Raw genomic sequence first — 24,426 nt, forward strand, 5'->3', positions numbered from 1 at the left:
GAGAATACTTTGCAAATATGTTTGTTTCCATAGACTTGTAAGGACAATGAATGGACAGGAGAGGAACAAGCGTCTCCTCTCACTTCTCTGGAGAAGACACCCTCCCCCACTGCCCTGACAACGTGTATGGGGGACATAGTGACCAGAGTTAGGAGAAACTGCCCTCATCTCCACATCTTTTCTTTTCTGACTCATCAGCCCACTGGCTGGGCAGAAGGGAACCAGCAGGATGGGCTGGCCCACAGCATAGTCTACTGGAATAGGCCTCAGAAGACTTGGATTTGAGTTTCGGTTATGTCTATTTCTTGCTGTATGTTTCTGAGTAAGTTGTTCAGACCTCACAGGGCCTCAATATTCCTTGCTTGTAGAAAAGAGCAAGAATCCATAAGACGGTCACAAAGGTCAAATGTTTGTATCTTTTATACTTAACAGAGCACTAGGCACATAGCGAATGCTGTAAATGTTCCCTCAATGAATGACTGAGTGGGTACACCAAGATGTGAAAGTTGAGGGTTGTGCAAATCTTCATTATTTTATTGCTCTTAAGAATGAGAACTTTCTGTGTGCTTAATCAGAGCTTATCCCATGTTATGGAAAAGAGTTTAAATTATTTAGTGCATATTAAAGCTGCCAAATTAGGCTTCATCATCACCATGACAGATATATTGGTTCTCTGCCAGGATCTAAAGAAGTAAGGACAATACAACACTCAGGACACCTCTGGGCCACTCGTGGGGGGGGGGGGGGGACTCAGAGAAGACTGGAGAAGGATTTGAGTGAACTGCCTTGTCAAAGCCAGTTTCAATGGAAGACAAGAGGGTGAGTTAGAATGGCATAAATCAAGAAAATAATGTGTCTTAAGGAGGTGACATTTAGTATTTAACAACTCTGTTCCAATTATATAATGTATAACATAATGGCCCAAAGCCAGAAAAAAAATGTTCATAGTGGCCTGAAGACAACAAAGCGGTAAAGAAAGAAATATTGAACATGAGCTTCATCACAATTACAGATGTAACAAAGTATTCCTTCGGCATTTTGAAGATAAATTTCTTGTTTGGCTTATATCCTATCCCATCATTCATATTTATAAGTGAATTTGACTAAGTTTAGATTTGCTAATATAATTAAACAAGCATAATCCTTTATGGAAAATTCATGTGAAGGGACTTTGGTGATATTGCCCTTTTCCCCCCTCCTCTTAATTTTAATGTCTGAACTAAGAAGAATTAATGCCCTGATATCACAGAAAAAGTAAGAGCTACTCATTACCCTGGGGTGGGGGGCGTGGAGCAGGAGGAACTGCAATTTGTCCCGAAACACTGGCTCTTCTAACTGATGGAAACATTAAAATGGTAGCAATCTACTGTTTCCAGTTTCCTGCCACCCTGGGTCGGAAGGGTTCACGCGCTGCCAGAGAGATGGGCGGGGCTTAGGTGAAGAGCTGAGGCCTGCCCTCCCTCCACCCTGACCTTGAGCTACCTTTGTTGTCATGCCAAACTCTCAGCTTGCAGAGGTGGCCCAGGCTCAGCATGTCAGAGAAGTTGAACGTGTCGGTGCTGTTCCGCTCGAACTTGTTCCAGTTGGCCGACTGCTTCAGGGCCAGAGTCCCGCTGTCCCCGTTCTCCCCGAAGATAATGATGAACACGTTGGCATCGGTGCCAGCTCCTGGGGTGCACAAGACAAGGGCTCTGGCCTCCCTGACTCACAGCCCTCTTGCTCTGGCCTCACTCTTGGGATCCTGGGAGGAGCCAGGGGTGCACGTGGGCAAGTTCAGAGTCGTCAAGGCCAGGGATGAGGTCAGAAAGGGCTGGTCAGTGTCCTAGGGCTCCAGGTCTACAACTCTATCCTTTGTCTTACATTTGAGCCTTGTAAATGCTGTTGGGTTAACTGCGGTCCTGGTTAGCAGGCATGGATGGTTTGGTACAAGAACTCATGTATTCTGCAGAAATATACCCATCCTTAAAGGCATGCCATGTAGACTGACTTTACAGTTTAGAAATAAACTCCTTCCTGTACAATGTGAAAGTTCCTTGTTCCCACGTCTGCCTCTGGTTGACATTCTATGCTAGAGCTACACATTCTCTGGTTAAGCCAAAGAAAAGCAGTGACCCAGTTGGAAAGAAAAGGCTTCTGGGAGATGTGACCCCTTGAAACTTTTCTGATACATACCCCATGGTTATCAATGAGCTTATTACTTTCTGAGAGCCTATCATGAAGGGATGAGGGACTTGATAATGAGTGAACACTTGGAACTTTGAGCAAAGAGGGCAAAGTCTTCTTTCTTAGGAAGAAAGGAAGTGCCACAAATCTGGTGCCTTGCCAGCTGTTTTGACCCAACATGTATGCCTGAGCTGCCAATTTAGGAAAGCTTCATTTCTTTGACTTCATTTGCAAGAGATGCCTATCACTGTGCTGGGAGAGCTTCCCTGTTGAAAGTGTGAGCTAGCAGGGCCAACCAAGGATCCATCACTACCACTTACAGGTAGTGTGAGTGAGTTTGCAGGGTCCTTGCACCAGCTCCCAGGGGACAGAACTGGTTGAGGGGAGGGAGGCAGGACACACTGCTTCCCTTTCAGCTGCAGGCCTCTGCATGCCTTGGTGCTTTTGCTTGGAAGGCCCTGCCTCTGGTGTCCCATCTGCCTCACTGGCTTCTGTTTGTCTTTCTGGCTGCACTTTGGCACCACCTCTGGGAAGCCCTCCCTGATTTTTGCCCCTGATCTCCAGCTAGGGAAGGTGCCAGCCTCTGTCACAGCCTCACTGTCACTGCTGCACTCGAATGTCACTCACACGTGGGCTCAGGGACTTATCGTATCCTAAGATCCCAGGCGAAAGCCGGCACAGAAGATGGTGGCCAAGCACAGGGACGTGGGAAGGGGCCCAAGGGCACCATGCTGGGCAGCACCTGGGTGAGGGGTTTCACGAGGCAGCAGAGGACGACGGCCTCTGAGCCAAACGCCTGCACCATTTTCTCCCATTTTCCTGATGCAGAAAGGACAGAGCCACATCAGTCATGGGGAGGAATACTTTGTAGAAGTTGACACTCTGCAGAAATGAGTTGGCCTTACTTTTGAAAGGCTAACCAAAAAAATTGCCTTGACCCGAGCTCAGGACCTGAGCCAGAATCTGAGACGGACAGGGTGAGTGGGCAGTGAACACAGAAGGGAGTGCCCCGCCCCCGACTCACCCAGGACGTCACTGGTCTTCACTGAGACGGTGTAGGACGTCCACTCCATCATCTCCTCCCCATCGATGACGGCACACATCTCGCACACCAGCGTCTTCTTGCCCTTCCGCTGGGACAGCCAGTCTCCATAGTAGAACATGGTCAGGTCTCCCGTGTTCATGTTCTTCAGGAGGATCTGGGTGTGGGGGAGTGGCCAGTGTGTGAACACCTCCCTCACCCCCACCGACCGCTCACCCACTAAGGCGGCCCCCTCGTCTGGACCCTGGAACCCACTATCCTAGGAAAGGGTCCTCTCCAGGACAAGACCCTACCCCGCGGGCCTGGCACAGAGTCTGAAGCTCCTGCCGTGACTAGCCTTACTTGGCAAGCTGGAAGTGGGCAATTCATATAGAAATGTTTCCAAGGAGGGCCTATCACTGTGCACCAGGAATATCTGCTGAATTAACGACATAAAAATAGACCAACCAAACCACCTTCAGCCACAGACTCCCCCAGCACTGTGGACCCAAGTTCGCCAGACTGTCCTTGGAGGGAACACTGTATTATTGGCTCAAGTAAAGTCTACTAAAGGCTGAACAGGGGAGCAGAGCCTCAGGGGACTTGGGACAGATGGCCTTTGATGGATAAGGGATGAGAGGGCGGCTCAGAGAAGAGGCAGCCAGCTCACTGAGACCATGGGGGAACCGGGAGCCTCCCCGCCGTCTGCCTCAGGTTCCCACCACAGAACCTCGCCTCCGGGACCTGCTGCTCCTCCTCTCACTCCTCCCAACTCGCTCCCTCCAGGAAGCTCACACCGGTCTCTGTCCACATTACACTGACCAGGCAGGCTGTATTCCCTGGCAGTTCATTCAGTTTTGACTGGATACAAATAAATAAAACTACGTTCCCTGATTAATTCACACCTAGGGGCATATTATCTGGGGCAGACTCAGGTAACAACCTTCTAAGGTGACATTTGCATGTTAACAAGCCCCACTGACAACCCAAAGGAGCAGGAGGTAGGGGTGGGCAGTGGGAGGAAGGGAGGGTGAAGGTCCAGCCGTGTTACCCTCTCCAGGAACCACTCGGGCCGGCTGCCCAGGCCGTCAATTCGGATCCTCATCTTGGTGAATGGGGCAATGTCCAGGATCTCCATGATGAAGGTGTCATTCTGCTCCCGCTCAAATCTGGGGATGGAGAGGAGGGACATGAAGGAGGGAGGCTGGCCATGGTGAGGGGGGGAGGCCATGGTAAAGACAGATTCGGGGTAAGGAGAGAAGAGGCCTCTCAGCTCCCAGTGACTCCCCAGTAGCCTGTCTCTTGCCCCTAGAGGTGTTCTCGAAAGGCTGGGTTGAGTGAATTGCTGGTAGAAATGGCCCTGAATCAAGACTACAGTTCTGGGTCCTAATCTCATTGTGTTAACGATGTAGAACAGTCCCAGTTCCTCTCTGGGACTAGGTCTCCTCATTTGTAGTCTGGGGAAAATGACACTGTCCCTGCAATCTCATAAAACTGTTATGAGGACCAAATGGATGTGAAATCAATTTAAAATGTGAAAAGAATCCCATACCTGCAAAGCTTGCAGTGAGACTCTATGAGTGACATGGCTGCCATGAATGGTGGGGCAGGCTGTGCACTGCACAACTCTAGACAGAACCACTCACATTTCCCTTTTTGTACACAGTATGCACAGGGCTGGAGGAGGCACAAGCTGGAATCAAGACTGCTGGGAGAAGTATCAGTAACCTCAGATACACAGATGACACCACCCTTCAGAAAGTGAAGAAGAACTAAAGAGCCTCTTGATGAAAGTGAAAGAGGAGAATGAAAAAGTTGGCTTAAAACTCAACATTCAAAAAATGACAATCATGGCATCTTCACTTCATGGCATCCCATCACTTCATGGCATCCCATCACTTCATGGCAAATAGATGGGGAAACAATGGAAACAGTGAGAGACTTTATTTTGGGGGGCTCCAAAATCACTGCAGATGGTGACTGCAGCCATGAAATTATAAGATGCTTGCTCCTTGGAAGAAAAGCTATGACAGCATATTAAAAAGTAGAGACATTACTTTGCCAACAAACGTCTGTCTAGTCAAAGCTATGGTTTTTCCAGTAGTCATGTATGGATGTGAGATTTGGACAATAAAGAAAGCTGAGCACCAAAAAATTTATGCTTTTGAACTGTGGTGTTGAAGAAGTCTCTTGAGAGTCCCTTGGACTGCAAGGAGATCCAACCAGTCCATCCTAAAGGAAATCAGTCCTGAATATTCATTGGAAGGACTGATGCTGAAGCTGAAACTCCAATACTTTGGCCACCTGATGTGAAGAACTGACTCACTGGAAAAGATCCTGATGCTGGGAAAGATTGAGGGCAGGAGGAGAAGGGGACAACAGAGGATGAGATGGTTGGATGGCATCACTGACTTGATCGACATGAGTTTGAGTAAGCTCTGGGAGTTGGTGATGGACAGGGAAGCCTGGCATGCTGTAGTCCATGGGGTTGCAAAGAGTTGGACGCGACTGAGTGATCAAACTGAACTGAACTGAAGTGATATGCACAACTGAATGCAGTGGCCCTTGGTTGGATAACACTACTAATAACTGTAAAACAGCAGGTGACATTGCTTTTGCTGCTATTACTACTTTTCTCCCGAAATGACCGCATCATCTCAGAGGTGCTCTATCTTTATTTCTACTGCCTTTCTCACAGCGCTGCATGCATAATGCGACCTTCAGTGCTGACATTGCTTGACTGCTCACTGATTCCAGATGCTGCTGCTGATAAGCCCCTGGGGGTAACACAGGTATCACTGAAGATATGACACTGCATGGCAATTTTATGCTTCCTTGAGCAAAACATATTTTTTAAAAACAGAGGCCACAGCCAATGGGAGCTAGAACTGCAAATGCTGCAAACTGAAAACTAACTACTCCTTGTCTTCAAGGCAGTGGAACAGAGGCCTAATCCCTTCTGATAACTTGCTTTGTGCACTTTGCGACTATTAGAAGTAAAAACACCCTCCCAGAAGTCTGGCCTAAATTCCTCCTGTTCTAGTTCAAATTGTCTGTCTCCCGGTCATGTAGAAACTAGAAGGCAGTTCTCAGAAACTCCCCTCAAGCTCATTTCACAAAGTGGAGATTCTGTCAAATAATCTTTCAACTCATTCATTCCTTACTCTTGCTGGTGTATAATGTTGGAGACCAAAGGAAGATTAGAATTCTTCACGTCGTCTATTTCGTCTATTTCTTTAACTGTCACTATTTGCATTTAACCAACAATCTCCCCTTTGTGGAGATTTTATGGTTGAGCAGGTGTAAGGAAAAGGGGGAGAGAAATAAGCTTTTTCTTTTAGAAAACTGAAGCCTGGGTTATACTTTCCCCCTAATCCTTCATTGCAGATTAAATCCTGATTACACCTGGTAGACCCTGTCTCCTCAGAGTAAAAGGCCCACATCCTAAAGGGAAACCTCTCAAGGGAACTTCATCCCTCTACGACTCACCAGCCAGCTCTTTCCTGCTTCTCCACACCCTCTCAAGACAACCCCATTGACATGCGGGAGGGCTCCCACGTTGAGGGGCCACTGCTGGACAAGTGGCCCACCCCTGAGCCACGTGCTTGCCTCTGGCTCAGAAGGACGGGCTGCTGAAGTGGCTCAGGCTGTGCTCTGCTCTCCCACCCCAAGGAGCTCAGCAGCTCTCGCTGCCTCTCCCTCCCTCCCTGTTCTGCTTTCCTTCTGTTCTCCACCCATCAAAGAATGTCCTTGGGAAAGGGCCCAGCAGCCACTCACTCAGTGGTCTCCGCGACGGAGGACAGCCTGAGGCTAACCAGGCCCACAGCCTTAGGCTGCAAGGGCAAGTTTTTAATGGAAGAGTTTTAGACATTGCCAAGAAGCTGGGAAGATTTGTAGGTAGTGGAAGCCAGGGGCCATTCTGAAGGGCAAACCAACAGAGCTCTGAGAATCTGGTTTGCTTCCAGACCAAAAAATTTCCTAGTTCATGGGGTTTCCACTGGGCCTCGGGATGATTCCTTACAGGCACTTAATTTCCTCTAGAGAAAAACATCTCTTTGCCTAAAAGTAATCCCTATCTCCATTAGAGATTGCCTCAAATTCCACTGTTAGAGATATATTCCTTAGGTTTAAGCATTTCCTTTTGAGGGTATCTTTTTTCTTTCTTTTTTTGAATGCCACATCAATTCACCACCATCTCAAAGTGAATTAGTTGTGAACAGTTTCCCCCAAAGTGGCAAGATGACAAGTTGTGGACTTCACCTGGGGAGAGGGGTTGAGGGAATGGCTATCAAGTTTAACCTCTGGGTGCAGTATTTTACAACAGGGGTGCTGCAGCAGGCAAACCCACACAATGCCTTCTGTGCGATACACGCCCATTCCCACCTCCACTCTGGCCATGAGCCGTTTCTTGGGAGGAACTCTTCGCCATAGCACTAAGCCGAGAGAATGACACAAACCCAGAGGGTCTCACTGTCCGCGTCCCCAGGCTGAGAGGCTGACATCTGTAACGAGGATTCCAAGACACAGGCCAAACAGTGGGCCACTTGCAAATGAAATAAAGCAGGCCTATATTTTGGGTAAGAGACTTGAGCTTGCAAACCAGTGTATTTAAGAAATGATGGCTCTTCTCACAAAATAAATCTTAATTCAGAAAAACAAAATTCTTTCACAAGGTGCCTCAAAGCATTTATAGAATGGTGTGACTTTCAGAAACATTTTTGGAGTTTAGATACTACCAGAAAAGAAGTGTCTATCTCTCCCACCAGCAATTATGTACATCTCTAAAGGAAGGTGGAATGTCGGCGTGGGATAATTAACCCGAGAAATTCCAAGGATTTGGGGCTGGGTTGGAGATTAGGTCAAAGCACAGAGGTGAAGACTGTGAGAGAGTGAGGAGGCTGACCACAGATAGACCCGAGAGGATAACAGAGCTCTGCCCATTGGCTCTGCAGCAGCCACCGCAGGCCGCCAGACTGCAGCCTTGCCAGCAGTGGGCCCACGACGCTCAGGACTCAGTCAAATCTGCCTTCTTGATTTTCCCCCACTCCCGACTCAAGACCAACTAGAGAAATCCAAAGACACTCCCCTATCCAATCACTCAACATTCAGAAAACTATGAGCATGGCATCCGGTCCCATCACTTCATGGCAAATAAATGGGGAAACAATGGAAATAGTAAGAGACTTTTTGGGCTCCAAAATCACTGCAGCCATGAAATTAAAAGATGCTTGCTCCTTGGAAGAAAAGCTATGACCAACCTAGACAGCATATTAAAAAGCAGAGACATTACTTTATCAACAAAGGTCCATCTAGTCAAAGCTATGGTTTTTCCAGTAGTCATGTATGGATGTGAGAATTGGACTATAAAGAAAGCTGAGAACCAAAAAATGGATGCTTTTGAACTGTGGTGTTGGAGAAGACTCTTGAGAGTTCCTTGGACTGCAAGGAGATCCAACCAGTCAATTCTCAATGAAATCAGTCCTGAATATTCATTAGAAGGACTGATGCTAAAGCTAAAAAGCCAATACTTTGGCCACCTGATGTGAAGAACTGATTCATTGGAAAAGGCCCTGATGCTGGGAAAGATTGAGGGCTAGGGGAGAAGGGGACGACAGAGGATGAGATGGTTGGATGACATCAGTGACCTGATGGACATGAGTTTGAATAAGCTATGGGAGTTGGTGATGGACAGGGAAACCTGGAGTGCTGCAGTCCATGGGGTCGCAAAGAATTGGATACGACTGAGCGACTGAACTGAATCCAGTCACATGAGCTGCCTCGATTCTAGTTAGCTCTCCTCCAGTTCTCCCAGGCCTCCAATAATGCTGCACTCTGAAGCTTTTCCAGGATCCTGAGAGCCTTGGGCCTCTGCCAAACCGAGTGATGGTGCTCACACTCTTGCTGTAGCAAGCTGGAAAGATACAGCCTCTGTTCTCATTTGACCTCCACTTTATTTCCACAATTACATGAGTTCAAATTCCAGCTTCCCTGCTGACTACCTGAGTGATCTTGGGGCGTCAGTTACTTCACCTTTTTGTGCCTCAGGCACTTTATTTGTTGTGAGTTAATATATATAATTGCATTATTATTATAGGTAATATAAATATGTATATATTAACTCATGCTGTCTCTATATAGAGAGAGATAGAGACAGAGAGCACTTACAATGGAGCCTGGCAGGGAGTAGGTGCTCATTGAATGTTAACCATTATTACAATCACTATCAGGAGAGACCTGCTCAGAAGAGAATTCCAGGAGGAAACAGGAGTTGCATAATAAGAGCATAGGCGTGCTAAGAGAAGAGACGCCAAAACTCTTCTCATCGGATCCCCCCAGACACAAGCGGCATAAGACAAGCAGAGTTCCCACTCTCACAGACTGCTCTGTCCATGAGAAGCCACCTCCAGCTGGCCCCCAAGAGCTTCAGCAACTTCATCTCCCCAAGCACCATCCCTCCCATCCCTACCTCCACCACCCTCCAGACGTACTTATTGAGTGGCCGACACATGCAAGGCCAGAAGCAGGAGCTGGGAGAGCTCAGAAAGGATCCTGCCCTCCAGCTTTAATGGAAGGGTGTTAGACTTTGCTAAGAAGCGGGGCAAGATCTGTGGGAGGCAGCAGTGTGGGTTCAGAGGCGAGTGGCTGTGGGTGGGTTGTACAAGCCTTACGCTTGGGTTCTGGGTCTCTGCCCCCTGATGCTTAAGATATCAGGGGTCAGGGATGTTTGCGGGACAATGACTGAACACAGAAAACCAAACAAAACCTAGGACTAAGTTGGGGATTTAATGAAAGGCGCAGACAGGAAGCACTATAAGAGGTCCACCAGTACTGTCATTACTAATAACTATCTTAAGAGGAAGTAGTACCTAAGGCTTAAGACTGGGGTCACCTGAGTGCACTGCCCAGGGCCAAAGCTTACTGGCTATGGGACCTTGAACAGCATGACTTGACTCTGCTGTGTCTCAGTTTTCTCATCTGTAAAATGGGGATGATAATAACAGTCCTCATAAAGTTGTAGGTAGGACTAAGTGCGTCAATACATTCAAAGGGCTTAGAAAAACATCCAACACTAAATAAGCCCATATCAGGGTCCCTGTTGTTGTGGTTCCCTCAGGTGTTAAACTTCATGAGTTTGAGCATCTTTTCTTCCCGGTTGTACTGTCTCTCCAGTGTCTGAGACAGTGCCTGATATGGGTGTTCAATTGTTTTTTAATATTTGAGTTTTTTTTTCACTTCTATGCAATCATTTTGAACTTGTAGGCAAGTTACAGAAATAGAGTAGGTTTCTGTATTCCCTTCAGCCAGCTCCCCCTAATGTGAACAGGTTACATTACTACAGTAAAAAGAATGAAAGCAGGAGATTCACAATGACACAGTGCTATCCACAAACCTCCAGACCTTACAATAAACATTTTACAGTGACAGAAGGAGGGAAGGAAAGAGCGCTATGGGCTGAGGTGATCAAGGAGGGCTTCCTGGAGAAGGTAGATTTGCGCTAGCCTTTGGATTAGAACGGTCTTGCAACAGAGAAAGTAGATGAAAGGCATTCTAGGAGGGAGGAATCACACAGAAGCATGGAGGCTGGAAGTCTCCAGCGGATGAGGGGAGAATCAGAGGGTAGTCTGGTTGAAGGCAGGATGGGGCTGGAGGATTGGGTGTGTGGAGGGGCAAAGGGGCAAGGGGCACAGGCCACATCCAGATACCTGGCTTTCTTCTTGTCCAGCTGCACTTCTTCTGTGCTGCCGTTGATGCCATAGAGGGTCATAAAGATGTTGGAGTCGGTGCCACCGCCCACCACGTCCCCTGTCCACACCGTCATTTCGTAGAGTACCTGTCACGAGAGGGATGCAAATCCTGGGCTTTGGCCTCAACCACCACCCACGGCAATTTATTATACTTCACTCTCACTGAGGCAAAAGAACACGTCCTCCAAGCTCCAAGGCTCTGAAAAGATCCTTCCCTCTAACCAACCGTGAGTGTCTGGAGAACAAGAGCCGGGCCGTGTCACTGTCCCTGTCCCCAGCTGTGCCCAGCTCAGGGCTGGAGAGGAGTTCAGTTTCTGAGAGAGAACATGTGTGGAGGAGGAACGTGACCGATTGCCCCAGCATTAACCGATCTCCTTTTTCGTAGACGCCCGACCTAAGTCCGTTCATGCCAGCAGTGTGTGTTGGCTGGACAGTGGCTTTTGGGGCCATGCAGGGTGCCACTGGATCCCCAGGGCCATCCCCTGCTAGCTGTGGAACCTGGGCAGATGTTCCACCCTCTCCAGCCTCTGCCTCTGCTCCGTAAACAGAGATACGCGTGATGCAGAGCTGTGAGAGCGACAGACACCTCGCCTTGGTGCCCACTCTGGACCTGGCATCAAGGGGCCGCAGCAGTTCTGGGGGACTGTCCCTCCTATGTTTCGCAGCCAGCTCACACCCTGTGCATCGGTGATGGGGAGTGTGTCAGGGCTGACGGTTGAGGGACCTCTGTCTCCTTTTGCTTGTGAGGTGGGCCAGCCACCTACGGTAGGTGCTTTTCACTTTAGACTGGAGTTTTGCCCTTTGGCCTGAGGTTTGCTCCAAAGAGGGTGTGTTCTCTTTGTCAGCCCGCTCCCTTCAGCGTGGTGCCTTCCCTGAGTCCCCAGGCTCGGTTCTTCTTCTGAGGGGTGGCGTCGGGGCAAGAGGGGCCATCTTCACCCCTGACTTGGAGTGTCCTCTGGCCCCTGGCCTCTTACACCACAGCCTCTCGCCAGGTGCCCAGTGAGGTCTCAAAGGTTCAGGAGAGGCCTGCACCCACAGCCAAGGACATGCCATGCTGACCATCCTCTTGCGTGTACCCATAGCCAGCCCCTCCTTTCCCCAGGGGCTCCCAATATCACTGCAATATCACTGTCGCAGATGCTGGATTCCCACCACTAGTTGGCTTCAGTCAGAACCCAAGTTATTCATGTCAGTGATTACACCCCTGACGTTGTCCTTTTCAGGCAGCACCGAGAACCTTCACCACCACATTGCAAGGTTAGAAGCAGTATTTCCGGCCTGACCAGGAGGACATGTTTGCTGGGGGAATAACTGAACTACACTTTGCTTTCCCAGGAAAATCCTCTTAGACCACCGAACAAGGGCGTGTGTGGTGGGCACAGAGCTACGGGAATGAAAGCAGAAGCCTGACTGCCCGGCTCTTACCCAGCAGACTCAGAAACAAAACGATCAAAGCGAGCGCTCGTGGCCCCGTGGAGACTGGCCCCTTAAGACTGGGCTCACCAGACTCCTGTCTTCTCTGGGTCCATCTTTTTTCTCTTCTTTACACAGACCCATCTCTTTTTATGCCATAGATGTGTTTCCAGAAAGAGACACAGAAACAGGCTTTTGTAATTCCGGTCTGATATCAGATGTCCTGGGGAGGTGGCCAGTCCAAAGAGCCCTCGGGTTCTTTGTGAAGTGACAAACCTGTGTTCTTTTGTAACATAAATAACTAGGGTGTGAGGGTTTGGATTTCCACAGACTAAAGAGCCCAGAGGGAGGTGAGCTGCACCGAGATGGGGTGTGAATGTGCACTGGGGGTGGCACACACGCGCACACATACACACACACAGACACACACACGCCCACATGCATGCTGGGAACTGGGTCAGGACAGAGGTCCCCGGAAGAACTGTGTGCTCTCCCCCACTGACCGTCTGCCATAGACGCAGATGGCTGAGCAAGGGAGGGGGTGTCTGTGCTGTAGGAAGTTCAGCTCTCCAGCAGGAAGGAGAGGGGCAGGCATCCACACTCCTACCCAAATAGAGTTTAGAGCCGATAACTCAGTCCTTCCTTATTTCCACAAACAATACAGGCACGGCACGCTCAAGTCCAGGGCGATGTCTTCTTACCTTTGTGGGACAGCTTCCGACCTAAATCTAGTAGCCCACTGATTTGGATTCAGCAACAGAGATGAGGGCTGGGACCTTCTGTTGACCCCCACAGTTTTTCAGAGAAAGAGAAGTCTGCAAGGTCACGCGACACAGAAGCCTCTGGGCCATCAGCTGACCACATGTCCTAGGGTCCAGCACCCAGGCACTCTGCTTCCTGACTGGCACCGACCTGTAACTTCATACAACTCAGCCCAGGTCATTTGGCCAGATAGAGGTGGACCTGGGACAGGTACTTGGAGCACCTGCCTTCCAGCCTTTTTCACTTAAGGGGAGTCTTGGGCAGACAGCACTCCCCGCACTGAGACCCAGGGGCTCACAGCACCCCAAATGCCATCTGTCCCTATCACCGGCCTACTGGTGTCAATGGAACATCCTTTGGAGAAAATGACTCCATACTTCTACGTAGAGCATGCTTTCCATGGCCTATTCATGGTCTCATTAGTTCTCATCAATACCTTACATGGGAGAGGAGAGGAAGCATTATTTCCATGTGCTATGTGAGAAGACCTGGAGAAGGAAATGGCAACCCACTCCAGTACTCTTGCCTGGAAAATTCCATGGATGCAGGAGCCTGGTAGGCTGCAGTCCATGGGGTTGAAAAGAGTCGGACATGACTGAGCGACTTCACTTTCTTTCTATAGTTCATTTTGGAGAAGGAAATGGCAACCCACTCCAGTACTCTTGCCTGGAGAAGCCCGTGGGTAGAGGGGCCTAGTGGGCTACAGTCTATGGGGTTGCAAAGAGTCAGACATGACTAAGCAGCTAGCTAACACACACACATGTGAGAAGACCAAGACCCAGAGAGGCCAGATGACCTGCCCAAGGTCACACAGCTGCAGACAAGAAGACACTTGCATCTCCTGGCTCCTAGCAAAGTGGGTCTGGCTGGTACAAAGGGCTGCAGCCCCGGCCAATGCCCCAGGGATGGGTCTGCTCCTTCTCTCACTTCCGTCTCCCCTGTGCTCGCATCCTTCACCCAGCACTCCCTTTGCCATGCCCCGCCATCCCCACACCCAGGTGCCCTTTATACCTTCACCCCGATGTTCACCACCATGGCATCCAGGAGGTCGAAGACACGGGAGGTGACGCCATCGCCTCGGTCCTTGGCGAGCCAGCAATTGCAGCGCAGTATGTATTTGGTCCCCTGGGTGGGCACGGCCAAGCACAGCTCCTCCACCAGCCAGCAGCTCTCGGGGGAGGCCCCGTCATGGCCCAGCTAGGCGGGGACACACCGGCGCCGTGAGGATGGGGCACCACTGACTCAAGAAGCCCTCCCTGCTCAGCATCCCCTCTCCCATTTGTTAGCCACCCCCCACCGTCCCCCATCTTCAGTGCTGCCTTCCAGCGTGCCCTGCACTCACTGATCCAAGTCCCTCCTGTGAAGGTGGAGAGATTTTGCAGATGCAATGAAGGTCTCTTATCAGATGACTCTGAGCTCATCAAAAGATTATTCTAGGTTGGCCTGACCTAATTAGGCGAGCCCTTCAAAAGCGGGTGTAGACATCAGAGATGGAAGACATCACAGATTTGAAACAGAAGAGATTCTCTCTGAATGGTTTTGAGGAAACACGTTGCCCAGCTTTGGAGTGGGCCACAGGGCAGAGAAGGCAGGCAGCCCCTGGCCTTGGTCCTACGGCCACAAGGGAACTGATTTCCTCCCACAACCACTGAGCTTAGGACAGGACCCCAAGTCTCAGACGAGACCACAGCCCTGGCAGCAACTTTGACTTCAGCCCAGTAAGACCTTGAGAAGAAGACACAGCTAACCCAGGCCTGGACTCCTGGCCATACATTTGTGTGGCCTTAGGTTACTAAGTTTGTAGTGACTTGTTACAGAGCAATTAAAAAAAAAAAAAACTAATACATAGACATCCCCTCTGGGTGGGGGGAGAAAGGACCTGAAGGGGCGGGTGAGGCATCCAAGGTCACCCAGCCAGTTGATGACAGAGGCCAGGAGCTCTTCCTATGCTACCTGTTCTGAGCGGGGCTCAGGTCAGGCCCACTCAGCCTCCCACCCGAGTAAGGTCAGCTCCTTCTTTCCCTGGGGGCCACCGCCCTGAGGCCCTAGAGCCCAGCACCTCTATTTTCTTGATGATGCCCACATCCAAGCCGGCAACATAGAACTCCTCCACGGAGCCGCAGCTGAAGCCCTTCTTCCCCCGGGGATAGTCCAGCCAGATGCGGTTACTGCGCTCGTCCTCCTGCCCAATGAGGATGACGTAGGCCCGGCTATCGGTGGCTGCGTCCCTGTGCTTCCCCGTGGTGACTGACACGTAGTAGGGAATAACTGCAAGAGAGCGTGAGAGCCCAGCCTCATCACGGGCCAGGGGGCACCAGGGCGGGCTTGGAGACTCAGAAATGACCTCTGGAGGCACTGATCTCAGCTCCCTGTCTCTGAGACAAAGTAAAACAGAGCTTTTCAGGCTGGTGAGCTATCTATGGGGAGTGTCTACCCGCCAAGGGGGCTTCCCATGTGACACGAATGGTAAAGAACACACCTGCTGATGCAGGAGATGTAAGAGCTGTGGATTGGATCCCTGGGTCATGAAGATCCCCCGGAGGAGGGCATGGCAGCCCACTCCAGTATTCTTGCCTGCAGAATTCCATGGACAGAGGAGCCTGGTGGGCTATGGTCCATAGGGTCGCAAGGAGTCAGACTTGACTAAGACAACTTAGCATGCACCTTCCACGGAGTGAGGGAGTTGGTAACTCTCAAATGAAGATCAAAGAGAGCATCGCTGTGACATCTAAAAGCCCCACTGACCGATCAGCTTAGCTGCACCCAGCACTCCAATGCGAAGCGGGGCGAGAGCAATAACTGCTCCCCAAGTACAGGGGTAGACGCCTGACAAGCACACTATGGACGTAAAAACGAGGTTGGCAAAAGCGAGTTCTCATGAAAAGTAGGAGTTTAGAGAAGAAAAATAAAACGGTATTTATATGTGTAACACGGCAAATGAAAGTTCTAGAAGGCATTCATTTCCAAAGCAGGTTTTAAACAGCATAAAAACCTGCTCAGGAAATATGCATAGAGAGAGTTCTAGTTGCACAGCCAGTATCTATTCTTACAGCTAGGGGTGGTCATGATATATAAGATGTTGGGAAATTTTCTTTTAGAGGGTCTGACTCAATTGGGAGGAACACCTTTTTTGCTCCTTACCCTTCCATTCATTCTGCTTGGAATGTGAATGTGATATCTGGAGCTCCGGCAGTCATCTGGGAACCATGGGCAACTTTTAAGATGGAAGCCACTTGGAGGATTGCTAGATTGGTCCGGTTGAAAGAACCTAGGACCCTAAATTCACTGGAGCTGCTGTATTAGTCCTATGTTTCTCTTTGAACTTTTATGAGTAAGAAAAGAAACACTTCATGTTTGTTACTTATAGTTACTAACTGAAACAAGTTGGAAAACCTTCTCCTAATTACCATATGTAAACTAGATGTCCAGTGCAAGTTCGATGCATGAAACAGGGCACGCAAAGCTTCATGGGACAATGCAGAGGGATGAGGTGGGGAGGGAGGTGAGTGGAGGATTCAGAATGGGGGGACATCTGTACACCCATGGTTGATTCATGTTGATGTATGGTGAAAACCACCACAGTATTGTAAAGTAATTAGCCTCCAATTAAAATAAATAAATAAATTAAAAAGCAAACAAACAAACAAAAGCCTTCTCCCAACTGACCTTCCTAAATATCTTGGGAGACATTGTTCTGATAAAGCAGATGTTAGGTTATGCAAACTGTAGCCCTTTGAAAATTTTCCAGACTAGATATTCCTTGCTGGAATCACCTGCATTGTTTTCTGCCCATGGCTGTATTTCATCTTTACAAAAAAAACTGGCCAATCCACAGTTGATCATAGTGCTTAATTCAGTTTAGTTCAGTTCAGTTGCTCAGTTGTGTTTCATGTACTCTGCATATAAGTTAAATAAGCAGGGTGACAATATACAGCCTTGACATACTCCTTTCCCGGTTTGGAACCAGTCCATTGTTTCATGTCCAGTTCTAGCTGTTGCTTTTTAACCTGCATACAGGTTTCTCAGGAGGCAGGTAATGTGGTCTGGTATTTCCATCTCTTAAAGAATTTTCCACAGTTTGTTGTGATCCACACAGTCAAAGGCTTTGGCATAGTCAATAAAGCAGAAGTAGATGTTTTTCTGAACTCTCTTGCTCTTTTGATGATCCAGCAGATGTTGGCAATTTGATATCTGGTTCCTCTGACTTTTCTAAATCCAGCTTGAACATCTGAAAGTTCTCAGTTCACGTATTATTGAAGCTTCACTTGGAGAATTTTGAGCATTATTTTGCTAGTGTGTGAGATGAATGTAATTGTGCGGTAGCTTGAATATTTTTTGGCATTGCCTTTCTTTGGGATTGGAATGAAAACTGACCATTTCCAGGCCTTTGGCCACTGCTGAGTTTTCCAAATTTGCTGCCATATTGAGTGAAGCATCATCTTTTAACAGCATCTTTAACAGCATCATCTTTTAGGACTTGAAATAGCTCAACTGGAATTCCATCACCTCCACTAGCTTTGTTTGTAGAGATGCTTCCTGAGGCTCACTTGACCGCAGACACCAGGATGTCTGGCTCTAGGTAAGTAATCACACCATCATGGTTATCTGGGTCATTAAGATCTTTTTTGTACAGTTCTTCTGTGTATTCTTGCCACCTTTTCTTAATATCTTCTGCTTCTGTTAGGTCCATACTGTTTCTGTCTTTATTGTGCCCATCTTTGCATGAAATGTTCCTTTGGTATCTCTGATATTCTTGAAGAGATCTCTGGTCTTTCCCATTCTATCGTTTCCCTCTATTTCTTTGCATTGATCACTTAGGGAGGCTTTCTTATCTCTCTTTGCTATTCTTTGGAATTCTGCATTCAGATGGGTATATCATTCCTTTTCTCCTTTGTCTTTAGCTTCTCTTCTTCTCTCAGCTATTTGTAAGGCTTCTTCAGACAACCATTTTGCCTTGTGTATTTCTTTTTCTTGGGGATGGTCTTGATCATTGCCTCCTGTACAGTCATGAACCTCCATCCATAATTCTTCAGGCTCTCTATCAGAGCTAATCCCTTGAATCTATTTCTCATTTCCACTTTATAATTGTAAGGGATTTGATTTAGATCATACCTGAATGATCTAGTGGTTTTCCCTACTTTCTTCAATTTAAGTCTGAATTTGGCAATAAGGAGTTCATGATTTGAACCACAGTCAGCTCCCAGTCTTGTTTCTGCTGACTGTAGAGAGCTTCTCCATCTTTGGCTGCAAAGAATATCATCAATCTTATTTTGGTACTGGCCATCTGGTGATGACCATGTGTAGAGTCATCGCTTGTGTTGTTGGAAGAGGAGGTTCTCTTGGCTAAACTCTGTTAGCCTTTGACTTGCTTCATTTTGTACTTCAAGGCCAAGCCTGCCTGTTATTCCAGGTATCTCTTGAATTCCTACTTTTGCACTCCAGCTGCCTATGATGAAAATGACATCTTTTTTGGTACCACTTCACCTGCTGTTAATTCCTTCTAGTGTATTTTTCATTTCAGTTATTGTGTTCTTCAACTCTGATTGGTTCTTTTTTATATTTTCTAGTTCCTTGTTAAAATTCTCACTGTGTTTGTCTTTGCTCTTCCCTAGTTCAGTTAGCATTTTTATAATTAATGCTTTGAACTCTTCATCTGATAAATTATTTATCTGTTTTATTAGTCATTTTTCAGACACTTTTGTCTTGTTCTTTCATTAGAAACAAATTTCTCTGCCTTCTTGTTTTGCTTAACTTTCTCTGTCTCTATCAAATTAGGTTAAAAAAAAAAAAGCAACTACCTGTCCCAGTCTTGAAGGGGTTTCCTTGTGTGGGAGCAACCCCGTCAGTCTGTGTGTGCCCAGTGGCTTTGGCGAAACAGCTGGATCTGGAGTCAGCACAGGTCACGTCTTCCCCTCGGGTGTGCTGGCAACTCTCACCGGGGTGGGAAGTGGGGCTGGAGATGGAAAGGCTAGAGCCAGAGCCAGGTGTGAGCCAGGGCCTCTGCTGTGCTCAGCGGCCAACACTGCCCTACTGGGGTTGGGGTCAGGTCCAGGGTGGTTGCTGCTATTCATTGCTCAGTCATATCCAACTTTTCAGCCCCTTGGACTGCAGCACGCCAGGCTTCCCCGTCCTTCACCGTCTCCTGGAGTTTGCTCTCCCAGAGGTCCAGCGTGCTAAGGCAGAAGTCCTGAGGGTCAAGTTCAAATTGGTTCTATTTCCTCTAAGTGTGTGTACTTTCCCAACACTTTCATCCTAGAAGGGAATAGTGTTGAAGCAAGAGAGGTCAGAGTGGCCACCTGGTGTGGTCAGGGCAAGCACTGGGGCGGTCCTGGTCTATCAATTAGAGCTTCAGTACCTTTTGATGCATCATCTCTGCAAGTGCCAGAAAAGGCCATGCTCACTCCATTCAGATGAATTCCAGGTCCCAGCGGTCTCTGTTCCCCACAGTCGCACACTCTCCTCGGCTATGACAGACTTCACCCTCGTGGAGCTGCGCTGGAGCTAGAGTGGTGGAGTGGGCAGTCGATGTGGGAAGTGGGCCAGGGTCCTGGGCAGTTTCAGTCTGCTTCTTCTGACTTGACCCTGGAGTAAGCATGCCTGTGTCTGGAATCTAGGTTTCTTACAGCCCTCCTGTAAGTCCCACAGATTTTCAAATCAGTTATGGAGAGTCATCTCCTCAGTATCAGACCCCAGGGCAGGGGTGCCCAATATGTGGTCCAAACTGCTTACTCTCCGGAGAGAATCTCCTAACCTGTGTGATCCCCAACTCTTCTATGTTCCTTCCTAGGGGCACCAGTCCCAACCTGATCGCTTCTCTTCTCTTCCTACCTGACTCCACGTGATCTTTCTCTCTGCCAGTATCCAGTTTGTTTTCAGTGGGAACGGTTTCACATGTAGATGTATTAGATGTGTTCATAGTGGGAGGTGGGCTTGGTCTTCTACTCTATCATCTCGATCTCCTCCCTCTTAAATCCTTAATTTCTTAAATTCCCTGGACTAAAGCTGAACTGTGAGCCAAAGTCAAAGATTTTCCCAAAGCAACCAAAGATCCTTACAGATCTGAGGAGGGATTTAATATAGTCATTCAAACTCATCAACCTGGCTTCTCTAACATATCAGCTAGTTCATGTGCTTAGTGGTAAAGGCCAGGCCCAGCACTGAATGCAAACTATTAATTGGGAAAATCCTAAAAGATGTCTAGAATCACAACTGGGAGTCCATCCTGCTATCTCACTATAGAAATACCCTGAAGATATTGCAGGTTCAGTTTTGGACCACAGCAATAAGGCAAATATTGCAATAAAGTGAGTCACATAAATTTTTCAGCTGCCCAGTGGATATGCCACCTGATGCAAACAGCTGACTCATTGGAAAAGACTCCAATGCTGGGAAAGATTGAAGGCACAAGGGGAAGAGGGCGACCGAGGATGAGACGGTTGGATGGCATCACCAATTCAATGGACTTGAATTTGGGCAAACTCCAGGAGATGGTGAGGGACAGGGAAGCCTGGCGTGCTGCAGTCCATGGCATTGCAGAGAGTTGGCTATGACTTGGTGACTGAACAACAACAATGACAGACTGTAATCTATGAAGTGTGCAATAGTATTATATCTAAAAAATGTACATGCCTTAATTTTAAAATATTTTATTGCTAAAAAATGCTAACCACCATCTGAGCCTTCAGTCATGTTTTTTCCCCCAGTGGATGATCTTGCTTCTATGTTGATGACTGCTGACTGACCAAGGTGGTTGTTGCTCCAGGCTGACGTGGCTGTGGCAATTTCTTAAAATAAGACAACAATGAAGTTTGCTACATCAACTGACTCTTCCTTTCATGAACAATTTCTCTGTAGCGTACAATGCTCTTTGATAGCATTTTACCCACAGTAGAACTTCTTTCAGAATTGGAGTCAATCTTCTCAGACCCTGTCACTGCTTTATCCACTAAGTTTAAGTAGTATTCTAAATCATTTGTTGTCATTGCAACAATCTTCACAGTATCTTCACCAGGAGAAGATTCTTTTTCAAGAAACTACTTTCTTTGCTCATCCATAAGCAATTTTTCATCTGTTAAAGTTTTATCATGAGATGGCAGCAATTCAGTCACATCTTCAGGCTCCACTTCTAAGTCTAGTTCTCTTGCTATTCCAGCATATCTATAGTAACTTCCATTACTGAAGTCTTGAACCACTCAAAGTCATCCATGAGGGCTGGAGTCAGCTTCTTTCAGACTCCTCTTAATGCTCATATTTTGAACCTCTTCCCATGAACCACGAACTCTTTTAGTGGCATCTAGAATGGTACATTCTAGAGGTTTCCATTTTACATTTCCCAGATTCATTAGAGGAATCACTATCTATAGAAGCTATAACCTGATGAACTGTATTTGTTAAAGAATAAGACTTGACAGTCAAAATGACTCCCTGATCCATGGGACGCAGAATGAATATTGTGTTAGCAGGTATGAAAACATTAATCTCATTGTATATCTCTATCAGATCTCTTGGGTGACCAGGTGCCTTGTCAATTAGTAGTAATATTTTGAAAGCAATCTTTCCCAAGGGGGAAGGGGTGGGATGGGATGAATTGGGAGATTGGGATTGACACATACCCACTATTGATACTATGTATAAAGCAGACAACTGATGGGAACATACTGTAGAACACAGGGAACTCTACTAAAGCACTATGGTGTCCTCAAAGGGAGGGCAGCCCAAAAGAGAGGGGATATATGTCTACATTGTGCTATGCAGCAGAAGTTAACACAACATTGTGAAGTAACTATACTGCAATCAAATTTTTAGAAAGCCATGATATCAAATCATGTATATGAGTCAAGTTTTATAACTGAAATATATCATATAGCAAAAAAGGGGAAGCTTGAGATATTGCATAATTACCAAAACGTGACAAAAAGACAGGAAGTGAGCAAATACTGTTGGAAAAATGGCACTGATAGACTTGCCCCATGCAGGGTTACCACAAACCTTCAATTTGTTAAAAAAAAAAAAATCTGTGAAGCACTATAAGTATATTAGTTGCTAAGATGTGGCTGATTCTTTGCAACCCCATGGACTATACCTCACCAGGTTCCTCTGTCCATGGAATTATCCAGGCAAGAATACTGGAGTAGTTTGCCATACCCTTCTTTAAGGGATCTTCCCAACTCAGGGTTTGAACCTGGCAGATAGATTTTTTAACCATCTAAGTCACCAGGGAAGCCCAGAAGCACAATAAAATGAAGTGCAAAGAAAAAAATAAAAAACAAAACGAGGTATGCTTGTATAACATCAGCCTCAGGCAATCACTAAGTGACTTCATTGGGCAATTCCTAAGGCTTTTCAAAGCCTGTTGATTGGAACAAAATTCAGGCTTGCACACAAAAATCTAATAAACCTGCTCGTAACTATTACAATTGATTTCAGATGATTGAATCCCCCTGGGTAACTTTTAATTCTATGTTTATTAATTGTTAACATGGACCGTTTCCTTCCGGCAGGAAAAAAGGCCAGGATGGAATGGGAAACTAGGTCTACTCCAGGTTATTTAACTTGGCACACCACCTTTCTTGTACTCTAGATGAGTCACCTAAAAGAAAGATGGCCAAAATTCTTATTCTTCATCTCTAGTAACTGAAGGCCCCTAAACAAAACCTAAACCCTTTAGTTTCTGCTGTTAGTGCAAAGAGCCGAGACACTGGAAAAGAAATTGCTACAAATTTTAAGTGCTTTAGACACCCTCAGCCCTCCAAATAACCTCTCCAAGTGATATCACTCAACCATGTCTGACTCTTTTCAACCCTATGGACTGTAGCCCTCCAGACTCCTCTGTCCGTGGAATTCTCCAGGCAAGAATACTTGAATGGGTTGCCATTTAATTCTCCAAGGGATCATCTCAACCCAGGATTGAACCCAGGTTTCCTGCATTGCAGGCAGAGTCTTTACCACCTGAGCCTCCAGGGAAGCCCAAATAGCCTCTCCAGTGTCCTCCCAATTCTCTAGGGCAGGGCTCACAGAGAATACAGGGGCTCTTCCCAATCCTCCCTCTTAATGGTCTTGGAGAAATATCCCCCCAGGTTGGGAATGAATCTCTCCCAGTCCTAAATGTTACCAGAGCCACACTCCCAAGGCTCAACCCCACTACTGAAACAGCTCCTGCTCCACAGTACTAATCAGTTCAAATAGCGGAGATTGCTAATGAACCTCGAGAGGTTCCTGTCTCTGAACCTATTTCCTTTTGTTTAGGCCCTTTGAGAGATACATGTCTTTTTCTTCTTAGTTCCACTTTGTCCCTATCCATTGATTAGGCCAAGACTTCTTACAGAAGTATCATGTTGGAATTTCTTTCTCCCCCAAAGGAGAACTAATTCTAGGACTTGACAGTAGTCACAAAGCAGCCCACCAGATGAGTTAAATGACATCTTTTATTTGCTCTGTGTCTGACAGTACTAGAGATGGTTCTGGAAACACTGATTCTTTGTCCCAGTTGAATCAGCTACCACCCGCCTTAAGAGCAAAATCCTTAACCAATACTGCCAAAATTCACAGTGCACCTCCAACCAAGATTCAAATAGATTCTCAAAATCTCTTCTCAGAATTAATCAATGTCCTGTAAATGAAGAATCCTTCCAGGCACAAAGTTAATAACAGAAGATTACAAGGCTCAAGGCTTCATTATCTCTTGTACTGGCTCCTGTAACTCTCCCATTTTGCCATGAGACAATGTAAGAGCCAAAGGTAGAGAGGTTTCTCCTGAACCTCAAGCAATAAAAACAACGTTATCCCTCAACACCCTATTGTTCCTAACCCTCAAGTGTTACTACTATCCAACCTCAATTGGAGCAAATTCTTTACTGTAGCTTATTTATGCAGTGCATTCAATTAGTATTCCAGTAGACGAAGCTAGTCAGTACCTTTATGCATTCACTCTGGAAGAAAAAAAATTCACCTGAACAGTAATGCTTCAGGATTTTACTAGAAGCCCTCCCTATTTCTCACAAATCCTGAAGCCTGATCTGGATGATAAAAATTTCCCTAGGGATTACTTTGGTGTACTATGTGGAGGATTTGTTTCTTTGCTCTCCTTTTCAAGCTTCCTTATAAAAAGACAGTATCCACTCGCTAAAGCTTTTAACCTTGAAGGGACATAAGACTGCCAAAGAAAAGTTGCAGCTTGCCCCAATCCCTAGTTTCCACATGTAGGGCATCTGATATCAGAACAAGAGTTATACCTAGTTCCAGATAGACTTCACAGTATCCTAAATTTCCCCAAACCCCAAACTAAGTGCTGACTGCTAGGTTTTCTAGAGTTACTTTGTTATT

General features: G+C 47.1%; 1 protein-coding gene across 2 annotated transcripts in view; it reads right to left on the reverse strand.

Annotated features, from left to right (window-relative positions):
- Window positions 1–24,426, reverse strand: part of LOXHD1 (lipoxygenase homology PLAT domains 1) — a 193,930-nt gene that overhangs the window by 27,428 nt on the left and 142,076 nt on the right. Inside the window, exons 32-37 of one of the 2 annotated variants that reach the window (XM_065935167.1) lie at window positions 15,164–15,372; window positions 14,116–14,301; window positions 10,888–11,015; window positions 4,236–4,353; window positions 3,188–3,362; window positions 1,483–1,668 (exon numbers count right to left, since the gene is read on the reverse strand). In XM_065935167.1, the coding sequence (XP_065791239.1) occupies window positions 1,483–1,668; window positions 3,188–3,362; window positions 4,236–4,353; window positions 10,888–11,015; window positions 14,116–14,301; window positions 15,164–15,372 (1,002 nt within the window). The remainder of the gene's footprint in view (window positions 1–1,482; window positions 1,669–3,187; window positions 3,363–4,235; window positions 4,354–10,887; window positions 11,016–14,115; window positions 14,302–15,163; window positions 15,373–24,426) is intronic. The other variant, XM_065935168.1, reaches the window with a different exon arrangement.

Source organism: Muntiacus reevesi, chromosome 4 (assembly GCF_963930625.1).
Source record: "Muntiacus reevesi chromosome 4, mMunRee1.1, whole genome shotgun sequence".
In the NCBI taxonomy this organism is placed as follows: Eukaryota; Metazoa; Chordata; class Mammalia; order Artiodactyla; family Cervidae; genus Muntiacus; species Muntiacus reevesi.